Source organism: Artibeus jamaicensis, unplaced genomic scaffold (assembly GCF_021234435.1).
Source record: "Artibeus jamaicensis isolate MK-2021 breed Jamaican fruit bat unplaced genomic scaffold, CSHL_Jam_final contig_889, whole genome shotgun sequence".
Classification (NCBI taxonomy): Eukaryota; Metazoa; Chordata; class Mammalia; order Chiroptera; family Phyllostomidae; genus Artibeus; species Artibeus jamaicensis.
Window position 1 is genome coordinate 5272602 of NW_026522005.1, and position 26191 is coordinate 5298792.

At 34.3% G+C, this 26191-nt stretch overlaps 1 protein-coding gene across 9 annotated transcripts in view; it reads right to left on the reverse strand.

Annotated features, from left to right (window-relative positions):
* Positions 1-26191, reverse strand: part of CLOCK (clock circadian regulator) — a 124849-nt gene that overhangs the window by 36738 nt on the left and 61920 nt on the right. For all 9 annotated transcript variants that reach the window (XR_008389629.1, XM_053654996.1, XM_037162286.2 and 6 more), the window contains 9 exons: positions 25540-25599; positions 22237-22385; positions 19224-19315; positions 13888-13977; positions 6184-6304; positions 4511-4624; positions 4250-4368; positions 2391-2473; positions 2086-2192 (listed from right to left, as the gene is read on the reverse strand). Coding sequence is in view for 8 of the 9 variants with exons in the window: in XM_053654996.1 (XP_053510971.1) it covers positions 2086-2192; positions 2391-2473; positions 4250-4368; positions 4511-4624; positions 6184-6304; positions 13888-13977; positions 19224-19315; positions 22237-22385; positions 25540-25599 (935 nt within the window). In the remaining variant the exon portion in view is untranslated. The remainder of the gene's footprint in view (positions 1-2085; positions 2193-2390; positions 2474-4249; positions 4369-4510; positions 4625-6183; positions 6305-13887; positions 13978-19223; positions 19316-22236; positions 22386-25539; positions 25600-26191) is intronic.

The window sequence follows — 26191 nt, forward strand, 5'->3', positions numbered from 1 at the left end:
TTGTTTGTTCTTTTTCTAGTTCCTTAAAGTGTAAAGTTAGATAATTTATTTGAGATTTTCCTTTTTTTTTTTTGAGGTAGCCCTGTAATACTATGAATTTCCCTCTTAGGACTACTTTTGCTGTGTCCCATAAATTTTGGGTTGTGTGTTCTCATTTTCATTTGCTTTAAGACATCTTTTGATTTCTTTCTTGATCTCCTTGTTAGTACTATTTTATTTTAGCCTTCATATATTGGTGTGTTTTTCAGTTATTTTCTTGCCATTTATTTCTAGTTTTATACCATTATAGTTAGAGAAGATGCCTGATATGATTTCAATCTTCTTAAATTTACTGAGATTTGTTTTGTGTCCTAACATGTGGTCTATCCTAGAAAATATTCCATGTGAACTTAAAAAGAATGCATATTTTACTGCTTTGGGGTGAAATGCTCTGAAAATATAAAATCCATCTGATCTATGGTGTCACTCAAGACTGCTGCTTCATTGCTGACTTACTGATGGGAAGATTTATCTGTTGACTGTAATGAGGTATTAAAATCCCCTACCAAGACTGCATTACTGTCAATCTCTCCCTTTGTGCCCACAAGATTTACTTTGTATGTTTAGGTGCTCCTATGTTGGGTGCATAAATGTTCATAAGAGTTATATCCTCTTGTTGGATTGCTCCCTGTATTATGTAGTGTCTGTCCTTCTTTGTCTCTTACTATAGCCTTTGTTTTAAAGTGTCTTTTGTCAGGTATAAGTATTTGTACCCCAGCTTTCTAAAAATTTCCATTTGCACAAAATATCTTTTTCCATCTCTTTACTTTTAGTGTGTGTGTCTTTTATTCTGAGAGTATTTCCCAAAACACTCTGCAGACTGTACTGTAGCCTGTTAACATATATTAAGCCATAAAAGGGTGGGGGGAGGTTGTAGTCAAATTAATTTGAGAAACTGTTAAATAGGCTTATTTAGTATTGTCAAAAACTTCAGAATGTTACTGTATGTTAAGATTCAGGAAAGTGAATGGGGGGAGGAGGTACTGGATTAATTATGAAGTATTTTCTAGTCTTCCTTGACCACAAAATCCATTTTGTATGGACTAGCATTCAATCAACTAACCTTATTAAGTGCTGGTCAAGAATCAGTATCGATTTCTGTGAGAGAGAGAGTGTGTGAGTGTGTGTGTGTGTGTGTGTGTGTGTGTGTGATCATAAGTTTAGTGTCCATACTGTTTGAAGTAAGTAATGTTTTCTTTTGTGCTGAAATGACTTTACTCTAAAAATCTTCCATGTGGTTGATGCCATCATAAAATATGCTTAATTTTCATATGGCCTAAGGCATCATGAAAGTATCTTAAATCTCTAGTTTTAGAGGCTATTCAAGAGAGTAGTTTTGGGGAGGAGGATAAGGAAAGCAAATAAAACCTATGACTGAAACAAAGTATAACTAGCATATAGTCATAGGGTAGGTCTAGACTCTAATCCCATCGCTACCACCAATGAGTTACCAGATTGTGGGCAAATTACTTGGCCTTGCTGTGCCTCAGTTTACCTGCAGAAAAAATAATAGTATCTACTTTCTAGAGCTGTGGTGATGAATAAATTGTTCAGAATAACGCACGGCACAATGAGATAATGCTTCTGCTATTAGTAACAATAACAACAGGTAACATTAAGCCCTCACTATGAGTTTCCTAAGAGATTCTTTAAATGTGTACCTACCTCCTGGCTAGACTTACATACCTGTAACTCGAAATGTATAAAGTATTCTAATTTTTTGACATGCTATTGCATTTTCAAAGGCATCTATTTGTCTTACTCCAGATGTAGCAGTTATACACTTCAGAACGAGGTTTATTAGATATCGTATTATAAAACTGTACTTACTATTACAGACTGAAATATGTAAAGGAGGAACCAGTTTAATTTAAACTTAATCTATGATTCTTACTGGACTGGTTATACACACAAAATAAAACCTTCTATTACATTTCAAAATACAAAATGGCTAAAAGTCTGTTTTTTACCACTTTCAATTAATACAATAGTTGTTTATAGGATTAAATACAGTTATTATCACTAGAAAGATTAAATTCTACTTACAGTGCTCATGACATTTTGCCAAATTTTCTAGGTCATCCACATGATAGTAATCATAGCCTGATGTTCCCAGAACTTCAAATGGCAAATATCCTATTATGGGTGGTGCCCTAAATTACATATAAAACAATATTATAACTTTTCCATAATGAGGAATATTCCAACTAGAAATCAATTTTAAGGGAAACCTTCATTTTTTTGTAAAATAGACTTAATCATCAAGATTAGAAAAAGTTTGTCCTTGAAATCCACTAATTTAAACACTTACATGACTATTACCCTTTTATGAAATTTAAAAATGGAATTACCTGTGATCGAGAAATAGAAATTTCCATTCTAAACTATGTCTAGATGTAAACTCTTCATTGGGTTCTTCAACAGTGCACATTTCCTACAGATAAATTAATAATTAAAATCCAGAAATACTTTTCTGTCCTAACAATATTTATAGCCTAAATATTGTTAGCCATAAAAGCCACTATTACATAACTTTTCCCTAAGAAATTTTAACACATTTTTATTTTCTAGTACTATAAATGTGGCAATAAATAAATGCAGGCTTCCAGGAGTACTTCTTTTACACATTTCTCCATCTATTCACATGCCTACAAATCCTAATTCTGAAATCAGATCTCTCCCCTGAACTACGGTTCCACATTCCTGTCTAGATGTTCCCACACATCACAAATTCAGTATTTCCTAAAATGAACTTACTGCCTTACTCTTTATATCCAGCTGAAATGATTCTCTATCCATTACAAAATATACCTATGTTGTATCAATAGTCCAGCAATCTGAGCCACAATACACTTTTGTTTTCACCTTCACCATCTAAATGCCTACTACTACTAAATCCTTTCAAATTCACCTAAGTTAAAAAAAATCTATTTGATCCTATTCGTCTTCAGTGTCTCAGATTTAGACTTTAGCCCTCTGCCATCACTAGTTCACATTACTGCCATAGCATCTCTCCAAACAAGTCTCATTCTTCCACCCACAATTACCTCACTGATGCCTAAATATGATTATGTAACTTCCCAGCTTAGAAACTCTACTGGTTCCTTATTCTGTTAGCATAAAGTCGAAATCTTCAGCATGGAGAAACAAACAAAGAAACATACACATTTCATTTTTGGCCTCTGATTACCGTTCTAACATTATCTCCCATGATCCCCACCCCCTCCACACACATGATAACAACCCTGGACTCTAGTCACACTCAGCACTGTATTCCAACCTGCCTCTGAGTCCTTGAATGATCTTCTATAGCACAATGCAGTGATTAAGAGTATGGACTTTGAGAGAAAAAGAATTAGAATCATTTCCAGTTCTGCCACTTAATAGCTTTGACTTTGGGCAAGTAACTTAACTTCCCTAAGCCTCAGTTTCCTTCTATATAAAATGAGGCTCACGCTACACATCTACCTTATAGCGTTGTTTTAAGAATTAAATGAGATAATGCATGTAAAGTATATAGCATGTAATAAGCACTTAATATTATCCACAGCTTTTATTCCCTAAGATTAAAACAAGAAGAGTGAGACTGGTTTAAAGATCTAACTGCTAACCCAGTACTTTTGTCCTACAATATGGTATCTCCCTAAATTTAAAATCTCTGCCTGGCTTACTTGCAGTCACTTTCTTCTAGTGGTTGAATTATTTCACCATCCCACTTTGCTACTAATCATCTGCTACTAATCATGGGTCTAGTGGGACCCATGACATAAAAACAATTTTTTTTAATTTTAAAATTGAAAAGGTAAATTACATGCAATAAAAAGCCACTTGTATATTTCTTAAAAAAAAAAAAAGTTCAAAAAAACAATCTTTAAAATTACCTACATTTTTGGCCTTTCCCCTTTAATGAGGTTCTGAACTATACAAAAAAGCATCCTAATATTTTACACAACAGCAGGACAATAGTGATATATAACCACCAGTTAGCTGCAAAGAACATATATTTCAAAATGGAATTCTGTAATTTAATAAGTGCCTTATTAAGTCATTATTTGCTTCAAAATTATCATGATCATGTATAGTTGAAGACTCATGGCCATCATTACCTTTAATGTTTTCAGGAAGTTTCAGTTATTCTGGAAACAGCAAAAAACATGGCTCTCGAAATATAAAATTAAATCCCCTTTAGGAAATAAAATTAGAAACATACCTTGATGAACTGAGGTGTAGCTAATCTGACAGTAGCTACAAAACAAACTCTATCTTCATAAGAAGGCCTGTGTGTGCGTTGTATAGTTCCTTCAAAACCATTGTGTGCTGAAGTAGATACTGGAACAATAAGGAAATCCGTGTTATCAGTTACTCTGGTAAAATCTAGTTATTACTGATCTTCAAACATTGACATCATGTCTTTGACAACATGAAAGAATATCGGACTAAAATACCTTTTTAGAGAACTGATTTAACTCACCATTGTTTAAAGATTTGAAATTTCCTATAAATTTCACATATTCATAGGTAGATGGCTCCTTTGGGTCTATTGTTCCTCGAAGCATATGACAACAGAATTCCAACTGATTTTTTGCTGAGGGGGAGAAAAAATATATTTGTGATTTATCATCAGTGCTGTATCCCATGAAATGATTATAAAAGTTGTATAAGTTTACAATATTTTCCCGAAAAGCAGTCCTCAATTGACATCTTATTTAGTCCCTAAGTGTAGTACCTTTAGAAGATGATCTCATATCCTTAATAGAGAAAATAGATCTGATATAAGCAATTCCATGTTTCCCCATTTTTCTGTTCTTCCTACTCATTCTTCACTCTGATCTCAAATAACATTTTTGCTTCCCTTATTAAAGTCAATGCTCCTATGTCTACTGCGAACAGATGATTTTCTCTGGGACCAGAACCACACCACTGTTACTCATCCCTTTAGCATCCATACCTTATCTTCTTTGAGTTATTTCTTTCTACTTTTAAATTTGTTCCTGGTCTCTAGTTCTTCTCATTTCCTTCCAACAAGCTACCCATTCACATCAAAGGTATACATTCATTCATACATACTTACATACACACACACACACACACACACACATATATGTATTTGTGTATGTGTATGTATCTCAATTCTTGGACAGTTAGTTTTCTATAGAATTTGAGGGTTCAAAATACCAAGAACTTTTCAAATAATCAGTATCAGTATTACCAGAAAAGTCAAATTTTAAAATTATGAAAAAAGTGATTAAATACCTAGTAACTAAAGACCAAATATAGTGTTATAATAATTTCAGATTTTAAAGAGGATAACTTAGTGAACAAAATTAAGTATCTGGTCAAATTAATTTGTCTGATGAATCTAGGAAAAATGTCTGATTATGCCACAATATTTACTTTGTAGTTCTCGAAGGCAGAAACTATTTTTGGCACTTATATGACACTGCACAAGTGCCTGGCACATAAAATATAACCAATAAATGATTTTTTAATTATGAAAGCCAACAATTTTATTTATTTAATAATTCTAGCCCTGGCTGGTCTGGCTCACTAGACTGAGCATCGGCCTATGAACGGTCGTTGGTCTGGTTTGCAGTCAGGGCACATTCCTGGGTTGTGAGCCAGGTCCCTGGTTGGGGGCATGCAAGAGGCGACCAGTCGATGTTTCTCTCGCTCCCTCCCCTTTCTCTAAAAATAAATCAATAAAATCTTTAAAAAATCACTGTTAAAATACAGAGGGTCTTTTTTCCCCCAGTTTCAGTGTCCTACTGGTTGATTATAGTGAAAATGAGACCCATGTTTAATTTTTCTCTCATTACATAAAATATTTTATTTAAAAATTAATAAAATATATTGCATAGTTCCATTTTTGTGTCAAATACAATTTTAGGGCCTAACTAGTATTAAAAAAGAGATGGGATTTCAATATACTCTAGAATAGATTTTAAAATACAGTAATAATTCCGTATTATACATTTTTAAAGTTTTAAAACAATCTAATAAGGTATATGGAATGATGCTATGTGTTAATTAATTAAACATGTCTGTTTGTCACAAAATCATAACCAGTATAACATAGTATCACATAGTCATAAAATATAACATAACCAAATATATTTAGCTTTTGGCATAACAGCTGCTACTTACATTTTAAATATTCTGGGGTTAATGAGTCACTTTCCAGCAGATGAGTAGAGAGTATTTTATAAACCTCTGAATGTTCGCCCTCTGGGATAAAATTAAATATACTTTGATCCACAAGATCAGACTGAAAAAAGAAATCCAAGAAAATAACTTTAACGATTCAAGAGACATACATTTCAAAAGTATATCACTCTTAAAACATCAGGTAAATATGCAATTAACTTCTGATTATTTGTGAAAACGGACAAACACGGAGTTACAGAACACAACTCTAAAAACAAGGGAAAGCAAAAGACAGTTAACATGACCTCCGTGCCTCTGACACTAACTAGTGTCATCACGTCCCTGATTAACATGACCGGGAAAGTCTGATAAATGATACTCAGAGGCGGGCTTCACCAGATTTGAATCTTTAAAATGTAACAGGACTAAGAAGGTTGATTAGAAAAATCTTTGGCTATAAGACATAGCCCTACCAAATATCCACATCTCTGGTACTTTATGGTGGTATATACTACAGCAATGGACCAAAGGACTAGCCACACACTAAGCAAAGAGGAGATTTGACTTTGGTGTCATTTTAATTGTCCAAAGTGTCCTTTCTTTTTTATTTCATTGTGTCCAGTCATTTATCTTGTATCCCACTGTTAAAAAGCCCTGCCCTTAGCTACCCTTCCCCCAAAATGCAAGCAATATGTCAAACATAATCATTGCTCCAATATGGCTTTAGTTATGATTCATTAATCAACTGTAATTTGACAAACAGGGTGCCTACAATATGCCATGGCTGTGGAATCAAAATCAAAGATCAGTATGACAGTTCCTCTCCTAAGAACCACTGACAACAAAACAAATCAGTGACCTCACATTTACTACCAAATCCAGTGTATTCTATTTGGTTTTTCTAAATTTTCAAACTGCTCTGTGGAATCCTGGTGATACTGAAACGGCACCTCAAGGACTGTGTGTGGCGGTACGAGGGAGGGGGGGAGGTGCAGGGGGAAGGCAGGGGCAGTGAAAAGGAGCTGTGAAGGCAGGGCTAAGGGTCTTTCCTCTTGCATTCACAAAAGCAACTCCAGTTTTATTTTGTTTGTATTTTAAACACTGTAAAGATTTCTTTGAAGAAACAGCTTCATAGCTTTAAAAAAAACCCTCAGACAACAACAAGAGAGCCACTGGGAGGGGTATGAAGGAAGTGGGAAAAGTTTTTCCCTACAAGCCATATATGACACTTCTTTTCTCCAGCCCTCAGTCTACCCCATGAAACTGAACAGCCTTCCCCTTTTTCTCCACATATTTGTGTCCTCCAACTTTCAAAGATCCAGTTAAAATTATTTCCTTCAAAAAATATCCTTAACACCATAATCTACATAAAAAAATAATAAAATTCCTTCAGTAGTTATTACTTCTATCTTTCATTTCCCAATAAAGATATCTGTCAAATGTATTTTAATATCTATATTCTAGTGCCCATGGGTAAATTAAAGGACCTATCTTATATATCTTTATCTCCCTCCCTTCAAGCCAAGGCACATTAATGCTGTGCACTGCATATAACAGTTATTAGTATCATAAATGACTTTAGATTAAGGAGTTATTTGGTGAAGGCTTACTGGAGAAACCAAACTAAAAATACACCTGTTTTTAACAAGAATATTTTTTCTCAAAGCCTGAAAAGCCTCTAGAACTTATACACTGAAAATTCAGGCATTTGTAACAAAACTGATGGAAATCTGCCTTTTATTGACAAAATAAAATAGAGGCATATGATATTAATGTACATTAAAAATTACAACAAAAAATAATCAAAACTTTTATTTTGAATGATTATAGTTTTCTATTATTTATTCTCACTGACATTTACTTTTACAACTTCGGTAAATTATAAATTTACTTATGTTACCCTTGCTTTTCCAGCTTTAAATCTGTGTTTCATATTCATAGAAAAAAGAGTATGGAGACTTTTGGCCAAGATGGAGGCATAAGTAGATACCCTTTGCCTCCTCACACAACCAAAAGAAGGACAACAACAAATATAAAAACAAAAATAATCAGAACTGCCAGAAAATCGAACTGTATGGAAGTCCAACAACCAAAGACTCAAGAAGAAACAGTCATCCAGGGGCTGGTAGGAGGGGTGGAGATGGGCAGCCGGGGTGGAGAGGATTCATGGCAAGGTGACCGCCGGAGGACTGGGGTGAGCGAGGTGGCAGCTGGCAGACCAGACAATACCATATTTGCATGCAGATAAACCGGGAGGAATAACTGGGGAGTGAGACAGACCACACAACCCAGAGTTCCAGTGCAGGGGAAAAAAGCCTCAAAACCTCTGAATGAAAAAACCTTCGGGGGTTGCAGCAGCGGGAGAAACTCCCAACCTCCCAGGAGAGTTAGTTGGAGACACCCACAAGGCCCTAGAATGTACACAAACCCACCCACTCGGGGAATCAGCACCAGAAGGGTCCAATTTGCTTGTGAGTAGCAGAAGAAGGGACTGAAAGCCAGCCAAGCACGTAGCAAGCAGCACTGTTCCCTCTCAGACCCCTCCCTGACATACAGCGCCACTACAAAGGGCAGTGGTTGCCCTGCCCTGGTAAATACCTAAGCCTCTGCCCCTTACTATATAATAGGCACACCAAGATAAAAAAAAATACCATCCAAATGAAAGAACAGATCAAAGCTCCAGAAAAAATATAACTAAACAATGAAGAGCTAGCCAACCTATGAGATGCAGAGCTCAAAACACTGGTAATCAGGATGCTTACAGAAATGGTTCAGTATGGTCACAAAATGGAGAGAAAAGTGGAGGCTATAGAAAGTGAAATAAAGGAAAATGTACAGGAACCAACAGTGATGGGAAAACCAGGGCTCAAATCAACAGTTTGCACCAGAAGGAAGAAATAAATATTCAACCAGAACAGAATAGAGAAATAAGAATTCAAAAAAAATGGAGAGAGATTTAGGAACCTCTGAGACAACTTTAAATGTTCCAACATCCAAATCATAGGTGTGCCAGAAAGAAAAAAACAAGAGCAAAAAATTGAAAACTTTTTTGAAAAAATGATGAAGGAGAACTTCCCTTATATGGCAAAGGAAACAGACTTCCAGGAAGTCCAGGAAGTTCAGAGTCCCAAAGAAGTTGGACCCAAGAAGGAACACGCCAAGGCACACCATAATTACATCAGACAATATTAAAGATAAGGGAAGAATCTTAAAAGCAGCAAGAGAAAAGGAGACAGTTACTCACAAAGGAGTTCCCATAAGACTATCAACTGATTTCTCAAAAGAAACTTTGCAGGCAAGAGGCTGGAAAGAAGTATTCAAAGTTATGAAAGGCAAGGACCTATATCCAAGATTGCTCTACCCAGCAGAGCTATCATTTACAATGGAAGGGGCAGATAAAGTGCTTCCAGATAAGGTCAAGATAAAGGAGTTCATCATCACCAAGTCCTTATTATATGAAACATTGAAGGGACTTATCTAAGAAAAAGATCAAAATTATGAACAGTAAAATGACAACACAACTATCAACAACTGAGCCTAAAAAAACAAAAACAAACTAAGCAAACAACTTGAAGAGGAACAAATTCACAGAACTGGAGATAACATGGAGGATTATTGATGGGGAAGGGGAGGGAGAAATTGGGGGGAAAAGGTACAGGGAATAGGAAGCATAAATGGTAGGTACAGAATAGACAGGGGAAGCTAAGAATAGTATGGGAAATGGAGAAACCAAAGAACTTATGTGTATGACCCACGGACATGAGCTAAGGTGAAGGAATGCTGATGGGAGGGGGTACAGGGCAGAGGGGAATAAAAGGGAGAAAAAATGGGACAACTATAATAGCATAATCAATAAAATATATTTAAAAAGTAAAAAAAAACCCAACAATATGAATGGTTAGTACAGAGTGGTAGGATCACTGGCACTGCTTTCCCACCATTCTACGTCCCCTGAAAACCTTTATTGCAGGGGTGTCAAGCTCTTTTTCACCAGGGGGCCAAATCAGCCTTGCAGTTGCCTTCAAAGGGCGGAAATAATTTTAGGACTGTATAAATGTAACTACTCCTTAACTGTTAAGGAGCTGAAATTACATTCAGCTCTCTGAAGGCACCCAGGAGATTGATGTGCCCCTGGTGAAAATGAGTTTGACACCCCTGCTTTATTGTCTGAAGTATCAGAGTTAGCAGGCAACTAATTAATTAACTAATGTGTCAAATTTTCCATTAACCATTACATTAAAATATCTAAATGAAAAATAAAATAAAATTAAATCTCTAAATGAAGCTAATTATTCTTGATATTGCCCCAAAATACAATTCAAAGGAAAGAAAAAAAGCCAACTACCTTGATCCTTTTATCTCCTTCAATCATTTTCTTCAAGAAATGTAACTCCTGCTGACTTAGTTATATAACATAAATCAATAGCCTGTTTTTCCTACATTTGGTTAATATGATTGTTTTATGGAAATTATGAACTGTTACTAATTATCTTTTCCCTCAGGTAGACAGACCACTAACTGTTAAAAGCTGTACAGAGCTGCTGCTTAGAAAGGACTGGAAACTCCTCAGAAAAAAAGTTAAGGGTATGTTGAACATAACATGTTTTTAAACAACTGCATTTTTATGTACAAATGTGAAACATTCTGGCCAATATCAAATAAGCTTTCATAATTATTATATATTCAAAAAATTCTATACTGTATTTCTACATACTTCAGATAAAGATTGCACTGACTTTCTTAAAAGACATTTGTGTTTATATTTCTAAACTATCAAGAGGAGTAGAAAAGGCTCACGCAGTATCTTAATAGTGGCCCTTTTAGAACATAATGTGGTTCATCATCTTCCCTATATTACTTGGTTACAAATTTAATACATTCTTTCTAATATACTTACGCAAGCGCGAGGAAATCAATCTTTACCTATAAAATTTTACAAATATTAAGCTTGCAATATAAGTAAGACACCGACTTTGTGCCTTGAAAGTTCCACGAAAGTGTTGCACAGTTAACTCCAGTTTCTCTAGGTTTCATGTTTCTTGCTGAAAACATACAGGGGCTAGGCTAAGGATGTCTAAAATCATTTTAGACACTAAGACAGCATGACTTAGTCATACAAAGCCAGATCAGGAGAAAAAATATGTAAGTTTCCTTTCCAATCACAAAATGAATAAGCCATTTTATTTTGCAGGACTTACAGAATCAGTCTCGCAATGTTATAATCAGATTTAGTTTAAATTATAATTTGAAGTCCTATTGACCACTGATTAAGATGGCAAGTTTTAATTTCTCAACAAAACTGAATTATAAACACTAAAGCCTAACTTAGGGATTTGCTAATATTTTGTCCCTTCTTGCAACAATCAAAATTTTATTTTAAACAATACGTGTATATACTAAAACACAAAGAAAGGGACAGTGTTGTTTTAAAGCCTTTGTTGAGCATCCACTAAAGTTTAATTATTGACAATCCCCAAAGAGAAAATCACATGTTTTTCCCTTACATTTGATCCTAAATATTCTTCTCAAAAAGCACTTGTTTTCTATCCGCCCCCCCCAAAACCACTGTGTTTACATTTTTAAACCATCAAGTAATATACAGTTCAGCAAGGTCAGTGATGTGAAAGAAAGTATCCACAGTAACTGGTGAGCAGAAAAAACTATCAATAATGAATACTATTAACTTCATATGGAGTGAAATGGCTCTACAGGAGCAGCAGCAGCAGCAGCAATCTCCTCTGCCCCAAAATTCATCTTCCAGTCTTTATGCTGTGGCTAATAGAAACAATTAAAAAGATCCAGGTAATGTTAGTAACAGAGGAAACTGGGTGCGGGTCACATGGGAACTCTCTGTACTATTTTCTTAATTTTTCTGTAATCTAAAAACAATTCTAAAAAGTTTTTTTTTAATCCAGGAAGAAATGCAAAGGTGAAGAGGGTTTTCGTTGAGTGGGGGAATGTTAATGGTCAAATGCTTAGATGCCAACTACATCTCTCGTGTGTTATCTATAGCGAAAATCAGTTAAACTCTACCTCACCAAAGATTCAACACCTGTGTGCCATTAGAAGGGAATTTGTTTAAAGCAGCCACATCAAATAGCCTACTCATTTTTATACATTCAACAAAAAATTATCGAATGCCTCCCTGAGAAACTACCTAGTCCATGTAGATACAGAGATAAAATCCCTGCATTTAAGAAGCATACACCTACCAAATTTATCCTAATAAACAGAAAATTACAATTCACTGTGTTATGATGGCAGTGTGTATAAAGTAATATAGGAACAAAGGGGAAAGACATCTAATTCTGAATGAAGTTCAAGGAAAGTGCCTAAGAAGCAGGCTTTTACAGTGTGACCTATAAATGATGCTCTGATTATGACTAAATTTAAAAAAACAATTAAAGATATTATATAGGTTCTATAAATACATAATGAAAAGAAAATCTACACAATTATATATGGTGAAAAGGCATATAATTATACCTTTAAATTACTTAATCTTATTTTAATCATATTAATCCTACAATGGGTTTCTTTTCCTTTTTTTCACTATATAATTTTTTTAAAAGAATTGCTCAGAATACTCAGTCAATCTGTCCTTTTCTCTGCCCATACTAGCTTACCTACATAGTCTATAATATTACTGTTTACTCTCAAGTTTTAGATGCCGGGCTAATCGCCTTCTATTTGAGTTTCCTGTTAAAGAAGCCCCTAGAGAAGCAGTAAAAGCCGAGTCATTTTCTGTGTGAGCCAAAGAAATCAACAGATTCCTTACTGCCTGGCTTTCCATAAAAAACTTATCCTTTTAGAATCTGGTCTTTTAAGTACAGCATCCATTCTCTATATGAATTATGAAGTGGCAAAGTGATAAGAGGGAGGAAGATAGTACTTTTCAAAATCACTTGAAAGAGACCTTTACAAAACAGGTATTTTGTATTGTTATAAATTTTCAAGAGACAGACACTCTAAGTATAATTTATAAGTAACTTTAGAATATTTATACCACAAGTCCTATCTTAGATAAGAACATCCCATATAAAGTAAAAACTTCACATTCATGAAAACCATCAACTGCATCAGAACACCCAACAGTGTCTAGCAGAGAGGTGATGTCCAATAAATACATGTTGAGCAAAACAACAAACACGTAATTCTAATATTCGCCTTCTTTATCAAAATTACACAATTAAATTAGTTTCTAATTTTGTACCTTTAAGGTCATATCAATAACAAACTGAATATGGCCATTATAGCATTATCAATTCAAGCCACATAGCACACAAGTTCTGTACCTATTATTTTTAGTGTGTTCTTCTGGGTCATTTTTTTATAAAAAATTTTGAGTTCCTCAAGCTGCAACAAGTACATCAGTAGAAATTTAGTTATTCCCAAGATATTCTCAGTGATTTAGCAACATCTTCACCAGCCTAACTAACAAGAAAACACTCAAAACTCTGCATTAGAAAAGAGAGGGCAGGACGAACAGAGGTTAGATAAAACCATTGTTGAATAATTACTACAGATTACAGACTCATGACTGAACTGAGAAATCACAGCCATGTCAAAACAAGGACATATTCTGAGCTCTTCTCTTCCCTCTGCTTATTGTCCAACACTGTTCTGGAGGTCCATTTCCTAGTGCTTTACAACGTTTATAATAGGCATCAACTAAGAAAAAGATCACGGGATTTTTATACTTACTGGTAAATGTTCAAGTAATGAAGTTACACTCTCAGACACATATATTATGCTTCCATCTGTCATGATTGCTAAAAAAAAACCATCAAGAGCCTGAAATTAAACATAATGGTCAGTTAAATGAAAGAAAAATGTTTCATAGCACAGAAATAAAAATCTAACTTACTAAATAACAAAAAATGTAATGTGGAAATTTCCAGAGCATTATCAAAATGCTAGCTTTTCCCCTTTACAATTCCATAGTATAGTATATATCTTTGTGCATTTGAAAATGTTTTTGGAAGAAAAAACCACTCTATGGCCATCAATTGAACAGTTGGTTTCTAAAAGATAGGCTTAGTGTTCTACCTTTATCATTCAGATATTATATGAAGATGCTAATATCTCTGATGCACACACATCATCAATAATATGTCTTTGGGACACACAGAAAAAAAACACCTTATCACCTTTTGTATATATCAACAGAGAGTGTATGATTGAACCATAGGGAAATAAGTGAGGAATAAAGTGAAATGGAATCCAGCTAGGAAAAATGGAAAAAGTAGGCTGAGGTCAGATCATGAAAAACCTTGGAGTGCCAGGTTAAGATATAAGGACTTTGTTCAAGACTAGTCTAGAAGTAGAGTGCAAAATGAACTTAGCAGAAAAAAAAGAAGTTAGGAAAATCTCAGTGGCTTTTGGAATAATTGGAAGTTAATGAGCATCTGAATGAAATTAGGAGTGTTAAGAATAGAGAAGAAAGGACTTGGGCAAACACTAACAAATGTGAAGTTACAGTTCAGCAGAGAAGCCAGTGCAGGGGATACAATACTTAATAATAAAGCGATTCTGTACTTTATATATTGTAATTCCTTTTCATTTGAGAATCTTAGGCACAAAAGTGACAGCTGAAGAAGTAAGACCTGCAGATCTGCATGCCAGACAAATTCTTCTTGGAACTATCTACATGTGGGGATGAGGAGGACAAGTACCAGAGAAAATGACAAAGAAGACAGAATACACTGTCGCAGAGGAAGTCACAATAAGAGGATGTGATAATGGGAATGAGGAGAAAGAGGTTTGGTTCAGTGTAAAATAAGATCCAATAGGATAAGAAATGAGAAAATGAGAAATGAATTTGGTGACTTTCAAAAGATATGTCAACAGGAAAATTAGATTACAATGAATTTAGAGATGAGTAGATGATCAGAGGGCATTTATAAACCACTCTATCAAGAACTTTAGAAGGGAAGAAAGGAGAGATGAAAATTTTAAGGAAACTAAATATCAAGGGAAAATCATTTTTAAAAAAAGGTAACTTAAATATATTTGTAGGCTGTGGGAAAGGAAAACCCAGTTGGGAAGATTCTGAAGACATACAGCAGAAAAGATAGCAAGAGGAGTTCCTCTTCTATCAAAACAGTTATCATACTATACTTGGATTTCTTATTTAATTACAGGGCTCTCTCATAGGGCAGCAACCTCTAGTAAGAACCAGATTTATCCTCTTGAACATTGTATCTGTAGCATCTAGCATATGTGTAGCACACAGGAGATAAAAAATACCTGTATGTAATTTATGGGGCTGAGAGTTAAAGCAACCTCCATTTCTAAGTAATTGGTGAAATATACGTTTAATGTATGGAAAAACACAGCCCCATCTCCCTTTCTATTGGGGAAGAGATTTAGATATTACAAAGAACTTATTCTGAGTCGATGACTACCTTCTAAAATGGTTCAGACAAACCCATTCTTAGCTAATGTAGAAGTTGGGGATAAAAAACCTTGTAATTTATGCAAATCTATGAAATTATTTTTATAAAAACAACTTAGTATAATCATGTCAGTTATAATTTAATAAGGAAAAGGGTCAAAATTATATCATTAAGAACTAGCTTTTCTCATTTAAAGCTACATTATATCATCTTTGACAGCAAATTGGTATTTACTATGATGATCTGTATTTGCTCTTAGGATATATGCTAAAAATCAGGGTGCCAGCCCTCTTGGGTAAAGAGAACGAATTGAAATCAGAACTCTTAATGACTTACTCCCAACTCCTAGGACTCAGCCTGCCCTTTCCTATTTCAAAGCAGGCAAAGATTCAGCAAAGTCTTCACCAGTAGGTTGCTAAATTCTTAAGACAAAGATGGAACCAGGGCCCAAACTTCTTTTGAGTGGAGGGATGTCATTTCCCAAGCAAGTAGGTGGATACACGAAAAACTAAAGGGGCCCTGAAGACGGATGGCCTTGAAAAGGAAGATCTGAGAGACATGGAAGAGGAAGCAAGCCAGACAAGGACATCCTCACTCCCAGACTGAAGACTGGGAAGCTTATCCCTCTTCCACACTGTATGATATAAAGTAAAGGCTTAGTTCAAACTTATCTTCCTATTTGATATCTACGTGACCCACAATAAAAGGACTATGTAAACCTTCTCTGTTAGTGAATGTTTAATCTGGGGAAGACCGAAACGGAAGTCCCAGGAAGGGGACAGAAACTTCTTGTGGATCTATAGCTAAAATGAAGTTGACAGGGCACTAGCCCTTCACTGGTGCATGACCAGAGAGACCTGCCAGCTTCCAAGGGAAAGAACAACACACTAAGAGATGACTTCACATAAAGATGACTTTTACAGAGGTCAAGCTAAATTGCCCTGATTTCCCTGACTACTCTTTACCTCCTTCCTAAGGACTGCAAAGACTATTCCTTGCAACAGAGTAAAGAGAGGGAGAGACAGATAGCAATGGAGAAATGGAGGAAGAAACAACCAACACATAAGTTATAAGTGAATTTTAAGATCTCAGTCCCAGTTCTTCCATTAAACTAGCTATCTGACCCTGGACTAGCTGCAGATTCTCTAAGCCTCATCCATAAAATGAAGAGGTTACGGTGAATAATCTATCTTCTACTAGTAGCTCTAACATTCCAAGATCAAAATACAGCCTACATCTGAAATTCTGCTGAAAATGGTTCTCTACATTGTCTATCTATAATCTGATACATGTGACTAGCCAACAGTAACACATCTAGGTTAGTTGGACCCACATTACAACATATATATATATATTTATGTACAGTCTTTAATCCTAGCATATTAATGTTAGAATACATATTTACTTAATAAATAGAAATGCTCACTAAAAATCAAAAGTATGCTTGACATATTAAAAATAAATAATTAACACTTCTCAGGAATACAATACTAAAATCTGTGAGAAAAATTATGAGACAACTAATTTAAATATGTTTAAATTTTCTGTTGTATTTTGTAAAAATTGTTTTTTCTAAATACTAAATATGTACTACATGTGTTTTAACATTAATAAAGATCTGACCATTGTAAACAAAATTAAATACAATGCTTTTCTGTTTAGCTTATTAGTAAACTGGTAACTTACCTTCATTAATGTTAATGTAGATAGTATGCAACTTTATGAATTATAAGAAATTTTTTATAATGAAGCAGGATAAGTAGTTAATGATTACCATATATCTTAATAAACAACTATACTGAAAACATAATCATAAAATTTGAGTAATTGAGTTATTTATTTCCTTTGTTGTAGACATTAGCTGTGTGCACTCGTTCATAAACACACTACTTATTACCTAAACACATAATTTTGGACAATGTCAAACTACTTTTTAGAAAAAATATTTAACAAAATCTGAAAGTATTGTTTGGTTTATAACTCACTAATTTAAAGAGCTAATTGCAGGTTACTATGCTACAAGTTCCGTGCCATGGCGAGCTTTCACTGAAAAGAAGTTTCACGGGGGCTGAGACCATGGGATCAGAGAGGCTAGTCTACTGCAAAAAGTCCCCACTGACCTACTTACTAAATACTACTTTGGACAAGTTTCATACTCTCTTTGTTCTCCAATTTCCTCATTTGGCAGTAAGAATGGGATACTAATAGGTCTACTTCGTAAGATTATTGTGAGGATTCACTGAGTTTACATGTGAAAAGTGATCAGATATATTGCAGATTTTAAGTATGGGCTGAAATATATGCAATATATTTATATTCCAACAAATTATCATGTTAACATTTCTGCTGAATATATGTAGACTCAATTTATCAATTAACCGTTCCATCCAAAGTATGAACAGAAAACAAATAACTCAATTTGCAAAATACTCTAGGTTGCTTCAGACTTTAGTTACTATACAAAGACACTTGAGACACAGCCATTACATATACAGGATCAGACAAAAGTAGGTTTACAGTTGTTCGTATAGAAAATAATTAATAAATAATAATACAAAAATACACTGTTTCACATATTCATAATTGTAAACCTACTTTTGCCCCTCCCTATGCATATCTGACACAGATAAATGCTTATAGTATAGAACAGACCCAAACCAGCAGGACAAAAGATGTAAATTATTTAACATCTGCAACCCCACCTCAATTGCTTTCCTCTATGTTTTGGTATATATCTATTTTTCTTGTCCTTAACCATTACTGCCAAAATATACTAACCTTGTTTCCTATTTATTATAAGTTTTCATGGAAATTAGACACTGAACTCTGTGTACTTTGTGTGTGTGGGTGTTACCTATATTGACCTACACACAGGAAACAATTAAAAAGTAGAAAAGTAAGACTAATTGGTATGAGTGACTCAAAACCTTTCTAGATTTTATAATTAGTGTATGAAGTTTTGCAATTACAAGCAAATATACTCTGAATTGTTTTCAAAAACAAATTTGTCACATAAGAACATTTACTTATTTCTTTTTAAAAGTTTCTTCTTGAATTAAGAGTTGCCTTTTGAAGTTGCAGGTTTAATCCCCAGTCAGGGCACATATAAAAATCAACCAATGAATGCATAAATATAAGTGGAACAAAAAATTGATGTTTCTCTAAGAGTTGCCTTTTAAGGTATATTTAATTTGTCTTCCATTTTCAAAATACCTCATTTATTATCATTTTATACATTGTTTTTAGGTAAATTTTAATTTGTTAAAAAAGTACTATCAAGTGCGATGCATTTTATAACATTTAGTGTGTGATGAATAACATGTATTATTCTTCATTTGAATGTTGATAATGTGGCCTCAGGTCGAGAATTTGGTAGCTATAGTTTTCTGACTTTTATTAAGCTTCTCAAAAATTCAGATAATAATGAAAATGTAAAAATTTGGCATTAGTTCATCAGGTAGTACTATTTGCTTATAATGCTTGCATTGATTAATTTTAAGATACAGCTTACTAATTTACATTGAATTAAAACTTTTCAACATTAAATAAATTAATATTGTTAAAACTACATTAAAATTAGTTACCCTTGTGATTAATTTTTTTAGGAAAATAAAACTTTTCAAAAATTAAATCTAGACATACCTCTAACATTAATTGTGTAAACTCTTCATTACTAAGGAATGTAGGTTTCCAGTCCTGTCGAATTTCACTAGCATCTGACTGTGCAGTGATTTCTGTAAACAGATTATTAACACATTAGTGGCATACTCCAACTATGGGGTAGGTGGCTGTGGCAGTACAAAAGTCCTGCAAGTTCCCTTCTCTCTCCCCACTCTGATTTAAGATGAGAATCACAGGCAATAACATTTATTGCTCTAGGTAGGTATCAGGAGGTCAAAGTTTTGGTACTATGAAATATCTGAACTAGTATGGCAAGTTATCTCTTTAGATTTGGTCTCCAGGGAATACTAGTCTCTGGTTTTTCTCTGGGAAGCTGTGACAGCCTGTGTTGCTGAAAGGCCTAAGCCTGCTTCCTGCTTGACATAAGGACCAAAGAAGATCCAGAATAAGCAGACAGATCAAGCATTAGTAATATATTCTTTTTCCTCTTCCTTTCCTTGCCATTTAAATGGTACCACCTAGGGCAGATACAAGGACATGAGCCTGTAAAAAAAAAAAAGCCAAGGAGATAAGTTTGCTTTTAATAAAGAGGACTTTCAGCCTGCCTCCTGCCAGGCAGAAAGATTCCTCCCAGTGAGGCCTTCTAGTCTTAATTAATCAAGAAGACTTTAAATTAAGATTTGGGGCAAAAAATTCATAATAATAATCTCAGAATAATTTCACTTAGTATCTCTTTGCATGTTTTGTCAATGGTAAGAAGCTGGTCAAAAATTTGGAGATCCCTAGATTGGGACAATATTTTAACAACATTACTAGTTTATTTTGCAACGTACTAGTTATTAATGGACTTAGCTATGACAAACCTATTCATAAATGATGAAAGCATGAACTATTTCAGGAACAAATGGTTTCCATTTTTAAATGCAGACAAATTAAAAAACAACAGGCAAAATAAAAATCTATGTCATGAATTTTACCCTACAAAATATATACTACATTTCAGTGAAAAGTATGAACTACATTGTTCAGACTTTTCTATAACCAGATATATAAATATAGCAGATTAAACTATTGCTCAAAATCTGCCATATTAAAAATGACTGTACTAGAATATGAAGAATAGCTAAAAAGTCTAGCTACAAATTCTGTGGAATATACTCAATACTTTGTCAAATTCACATTAATTATAAACATTCAGAAAAATGTTAAATCCACAAGCAAATCCCATCAAGTTTAGTTGAGCACAGGTTTATTTTATAGTAATAATTATGTAAGAATTCCCTTCCAGTTTCAGGTAAATTTTATTTTTGTGAGAATTTTATAGCCAATTTTTGGGGGGGAAAAGAAAACCCTGGTCTGTTTACCGCCAAAATTAATCCTCTACTGTCAGGGGGAAATGCATATTATTTTATTTCATTCAACAATCATTTATTGAACCACAGCATCTAAAGGGCTGAGTATGTTGCCTAATAAGGGACACTAAAGTAGAAAGAACACTATCTATACAGTAAAATGTAAGGACAATGGTGGCAATAAAAATGAAGACAATTTCCATATATTTTCAGAAGAATTAAGAGAATTTGGTAACTGTGACACAGGAACAGAGAAGCTGAAAAAAATGCAGATCGTTTCAGGTTTGAGTAGTAGGGGAGTGAAAGAATGTGGTGCGAAGACAGAAAAAGAAAAGGTGAGAGAAAGGGGTAACCTGACAAAACCAAAAATGAATTCAGTTTTAGGTGAGTTGAGTTTGGAGACATGCAAAATAAAGAGGCAAAAGTTATCTAGAAATAGCAAGGCCGAAAACTTTGCATCTAAAGTACAGACTTAGTAGTTTAACAGAGAGACAATAGCTGAAGCTGTGGAATGAGATAACCAAGGGAAAGAGTGCAGAGAAAGCAAGAGAAAAGATAATACTTTGAGAAATGTCACATGTAGAGAGCAGAAAAAGACAGAGGAACAATGAAGTTAATATTAGTTAGGAAGAGGGAGATGAATGAAGAAGTACAGTATAACACAGGCCAAGGGGAAGGAAAGCCAGTAGAGGATGGATTAAAATTCCCAGTGCTTCAGAAAGTGAGGTATGAGAAAAAGCTATTGTTTTACTGGCAGCACAGAAGGTGGGGAGGAATGGCATTAGTGAAATTAACGAAAATAATTTTCAAGAGTGGTGGAGCATGAATCAGGTGAATAACATTATTGAGTGAGCCAGGGAGAAGTAAATAAAGCCTTTAATTACAAATTCTCCAGGGTTTTGCAGTTCCATTTATAACTGAAAAAGGAAATGTCCTTTTACAATTTTTTCAAGAATTATCTGTTAGCAAAAATACTTAATACTCTTTAAACTTTCCTTTGATGATTTATGTAGTCAAAGTGATTTTCTCTGATTAAGAAATAATCACTTTATTTTAACACAGTGATAAGTTCCTAGACACACACTGAAACAAATGATCTTTTAAAATGACATATAAGGCCCTTACAATCTGGCATTGCCTTTCTTTCAAATATGCCAGTAGCTTTCCAACTCAAACTATATTCCAGTTGCACCGACCTTTTCCTGCTTCTCTGCTTTTGCACCTGCTATTTCCTCTGTACGAAATGCTGTTTTCCTTACTTAATGTTAAAGGAAAACTCAGTTGAAAAAATTAACTGTTTTTAAGCCTTCCCTGACACATTCTTTCCTCTGTGTTTTCCTAACAAGTTTAAGGTTCACAAGCACTCTACCCTTTGTAATTATTTTTACTGTAACCAGCTGTTTAGATGTTTGTCTCCCTGGCTTGAGTTACTTGAGGGCCAGGACTGTTGCTACCCTGTACCGTGAGAATTTAGGATATAATATACTAGGCACTAAATAAATGTTTGTTGAATAAAAGAAAAAACATACCAGAAAATCTTTAAAAAGCAACCGATTTCTTTCTCTTAAAAAAAATGTCGCAAAGCATCCAACCTTAAGCATCACTGTCAAGATTCTATCACATTATGCTTTAAGGGAAGTCTGTTGTTTTAAAAAAAAAATCCATTTAAGTTAACAATTTACCTTTATGTTTTCGTAAAAAATCAATGCTCTTCTGCAGAACAGTAGATTTGTCCATCTTTCTAGCATTACCAGGAAGCATGGATCCCAATTCTTTGATGAGAACATTAAATTGATCTCTGCGTTTCTTTTCAGATTTGTTTCTAGATACTCTGATAAAATTAAAAAATTAAATAAGTAGTTTTCGAACAATCCATTTAGTTACACAAATAGTATAACATAATGCTCAATTTGGACACAACCACACAAGATGTTCTTCTGTTAATGTTGATGGTAATAAATATCTCCTAATTTACCAACAATATACAATAAACATGGGCAATACATTTTATCACTAAAGAAACTCTTATGTATTAAACATTCCGCATATATGTTTTTATGAAAATGTCAGTAAGACAAACTACATTCACATCTTAGGTTTTATTTACTCTAATATTTACCAAAAATTTGATTTTCCTTATAAGGTTATCATAAATATTACCGACATACATTTAGTGAAAATATATATAATGTATAAATGCAAATTATTAAAGAGAAAAAAAGTGATCCATCACCTGCAAGTTTTGTATCACAAGCAAATCTAGAAAGAAAAATCTTCCTACGCCGAGGCTTACCCATATATTCTTCCTCTTTACTCCTATAGCCCAGGTTCCAACATAGAGCTGTAATCATTTGTTTGCATATCTGTCTCTCCATTAGGCCATGGGCTCATTAATAAAAGAGCCCCAATTTTTTTCTCTAAGCCACAGGTGGCAAATACAAGGCTCATGGGCCAAATCTGGCCCTCCACCTTGTTTTATCTGGCCCTGCACCTTGTTGCTACCTGGCGGCAGCACGGAGCTCTCCCTTAACTGTTAAAAGAATACAGTCCTAAATTTACAGTCCTAAAATTACATTCGGCCCTTTGAAGGTGACTGCGAGGCTGATGTGCCCCCCAACATGAAAATGAGTTTGACACCCCTGATCTACAAGCACTTAAGCATAACATCTAACAGACAGGAAACATTCAAAATACATGTGCTAAATGAATAATTACTAATATTCTATGTAAAACAGTAACCAGTAAACAAATACTTAGTTGCACAGAGACCTCCTGAGACAAGTATAATACAGTACAATTAATTTACAATTTTATAATATCCCTAATTATCTGCTTTGTGAAGTCAGACTTCAGAATTCAGTTTTTGTTTCAGTGTATTACTTTCCCAAAATGGCAGAGGGCAATTTTATGTATTTTGTTTGTTTTCCCATAAAGAACTAGCATTTATTTTACATTAGTACTGGGGAAAAAAATACAATTGTTCAAAAATTTTAAGAAACATAATAGATATTAACTGACTCCCTCATCAAACAGTGAATGCTGGCTATAGTGACAGAGACTATGCTAATAAGGGCTAGAGATACTGGAGAAAAATATCCCTCCCAAGAAATTCACCTAATTCCTTTGGAAACTATGTATTATAGAATTGTACGCTAGAAACCTACATAATTTCATTACCCCAACAAATTTAATAAAAATTTAAAAATTCACCTAATTCCTAAGGAAAGTCAGAGGAACCAGGGATAGCATCCAACTGTGCTGAACTGCGTCCTGGAGACTATGTGAAACAGATGGTGGTGGGGCTACGCGCAGGGCATTCCAGGCATAGGAAACCCGCACGAAGATGAAAACCTGCACAAGCAGTTCAGCATGCCTAATGTGGCTAGCGCACAGGCCCAAGTGTAGGGTGTACAAGTATACTGGAGTTGGGGGGTCAGAGTATAAAGCACCGAAAAAAATCATGATGTTTTATGCTATATAAAATAATTTGAGTTTAATCCTGAAAACTATAGGAGGCACTGAAATGTTTTAAGCTAGAATTGGCTAGAACTGCTTGTTAATAAGACTATTCTGGCATCAGACTGATGAAAGGATCAATGCTTGGCAAAACAAATTCCTCTAGCGAATACTATTAAAAACCTACCATATGCCAAACAAGACTGGCATTCAGATGACCACTTAGGAGGCAACTGCAATTTCCTAACCTATAAATCACGGCATGAGCACTGTTAACAGAGCAGTATAAATGTGAGGGTTAAGAAGCAGAAGTACCAATTCTTGGTAAATCAGATTCAGTTGGGAGGGGAGAAGCAAAAGGGGAAATCTACAGAATCCCAAGTTACTAACAATGCTGTTTATCAATGTGAAATATAAAATATAATGTTTTGGTGGACAGATAGGTTAGGTAGAATTTAGATATAGTGACATGGCCTTTTACATATATGAGGTAGTTTGATATTTGGATCTAGTTATATTCCTCTAGAAAAGAGTAAGAGATAAGTATCTATGTATGGAATATCTGAACACATGGGTGGGGTGTAAAGATAGCAGCCAGTATTTGTTGTGTATTTATGTGCCAGGTGCTAGTAAACATTTATGAAATCTCATTTAATTCCTTTGAGGTAGGCTTCATTATTTTCCATTGTATAGGTGTGACAACTCAGGCATAAACAAAAATGTGGCTAAGGTCATAGAGCTACCACAAAGTAATAATTCAAATCAGGCATTTTGATTCTAGGGCAAGAAAATATATAGAAAGCAAATATCCTTGCCAACTCTACTACTGGGACACACCCATTAAAGTAAACTTTTTACTTCACAGTACATTCAGGCTGGAAGTAATTAGTTCTTGGAATGACCTGACTGATAACAGATTATAGATGTTCCATTTGGGGAATAACTATAGAACTCCCTTTCTTCTGGGTTCAACAGTAAGGTCTTTAACTCATCATTGTTTTTAGTCAAAAAGTTCAGTGTGGCCCCATTTAATTCTGACAGCATCATTACAGGATTCCTTCTCTTTCTCCAGGGTTTCCCATCACAACAGTGGTTTTGGTTTACTAAAATACATGTCTTTGCAAATAGAATACCCGTAGCTCACTTTATCCATCTATAAACTTGGCCCTTAAGACCATCCAGGTCAATTCCTTAGAGTTCTGCCTTTCATTCAGGCAAAATTGAGTAAGACAAAAATAACTACAATGGTGGATCCAGGCAAACCCTATTTTAGCCAAGTGATGAAGGTTAACATCCCCAATGATGACGTGATATGTCATCATATGATGATGACATAATATGATCTGATGAGAAGAGCACATTTAGAGGATAATTTAACTTATAACCTGGATACTGACATTCCAATCTCTCCCACCTAGTTATTGAACACTAAGTTTTAAGGCACAGAACTTTTGAAAATCAGTGATTTACTATTTTTACTATTACTTATTATTCAATTATTTACTATTTTACATCTTAAGTTGAGCTACCTTTTTGCTTTGTCCTTGTCATCTTCTTCCACCAATCCATCAAAAAGACTACCATCATCTCTAAAAAGAAAGAAGACAAAAAAATAAGAACAGACTCATTAAGCAATAGCAACACAAAAATGACATGTGAATCAAATCAATTATATGCTAGAGTTTTATAAAGTTAATGGACTGTACAAATTCAAATTCTGTAATTACTAACCTGTTTTCCAATAAATTTTAGAAAATTAAAGTTAGCCATTTTTATTATATTTTAAAACTTTTACAAATGTGAGTTAAAAACTACTTACTTAGTTGTACTACATACAACATGATACCAGAATTTAATCATATGTTAAATGTCTTGTTTCAAACTTTTAGTAACCATTGAAACCTATAGAAAGTCAGTATATTTTTCCATTATATAAAGTGGTTCACTTGAAACTATTTTTAATTGTAAGAGCAGTTACAAAATGTATTTTCTGAGGTATTCAATTTATAAAACCATAAATCATTCATAAACAGCACAATATTTAGCACAATAACTTAAACCACTGCTTTAAGATATCTACCATAGTATCCAGCATAATAGATTTTCATTCATTACTGATTCATTTGACAAAATATTTATTAGCATTCATATGCCAGGTTCTGTTTTGGACGTGGTTATGGA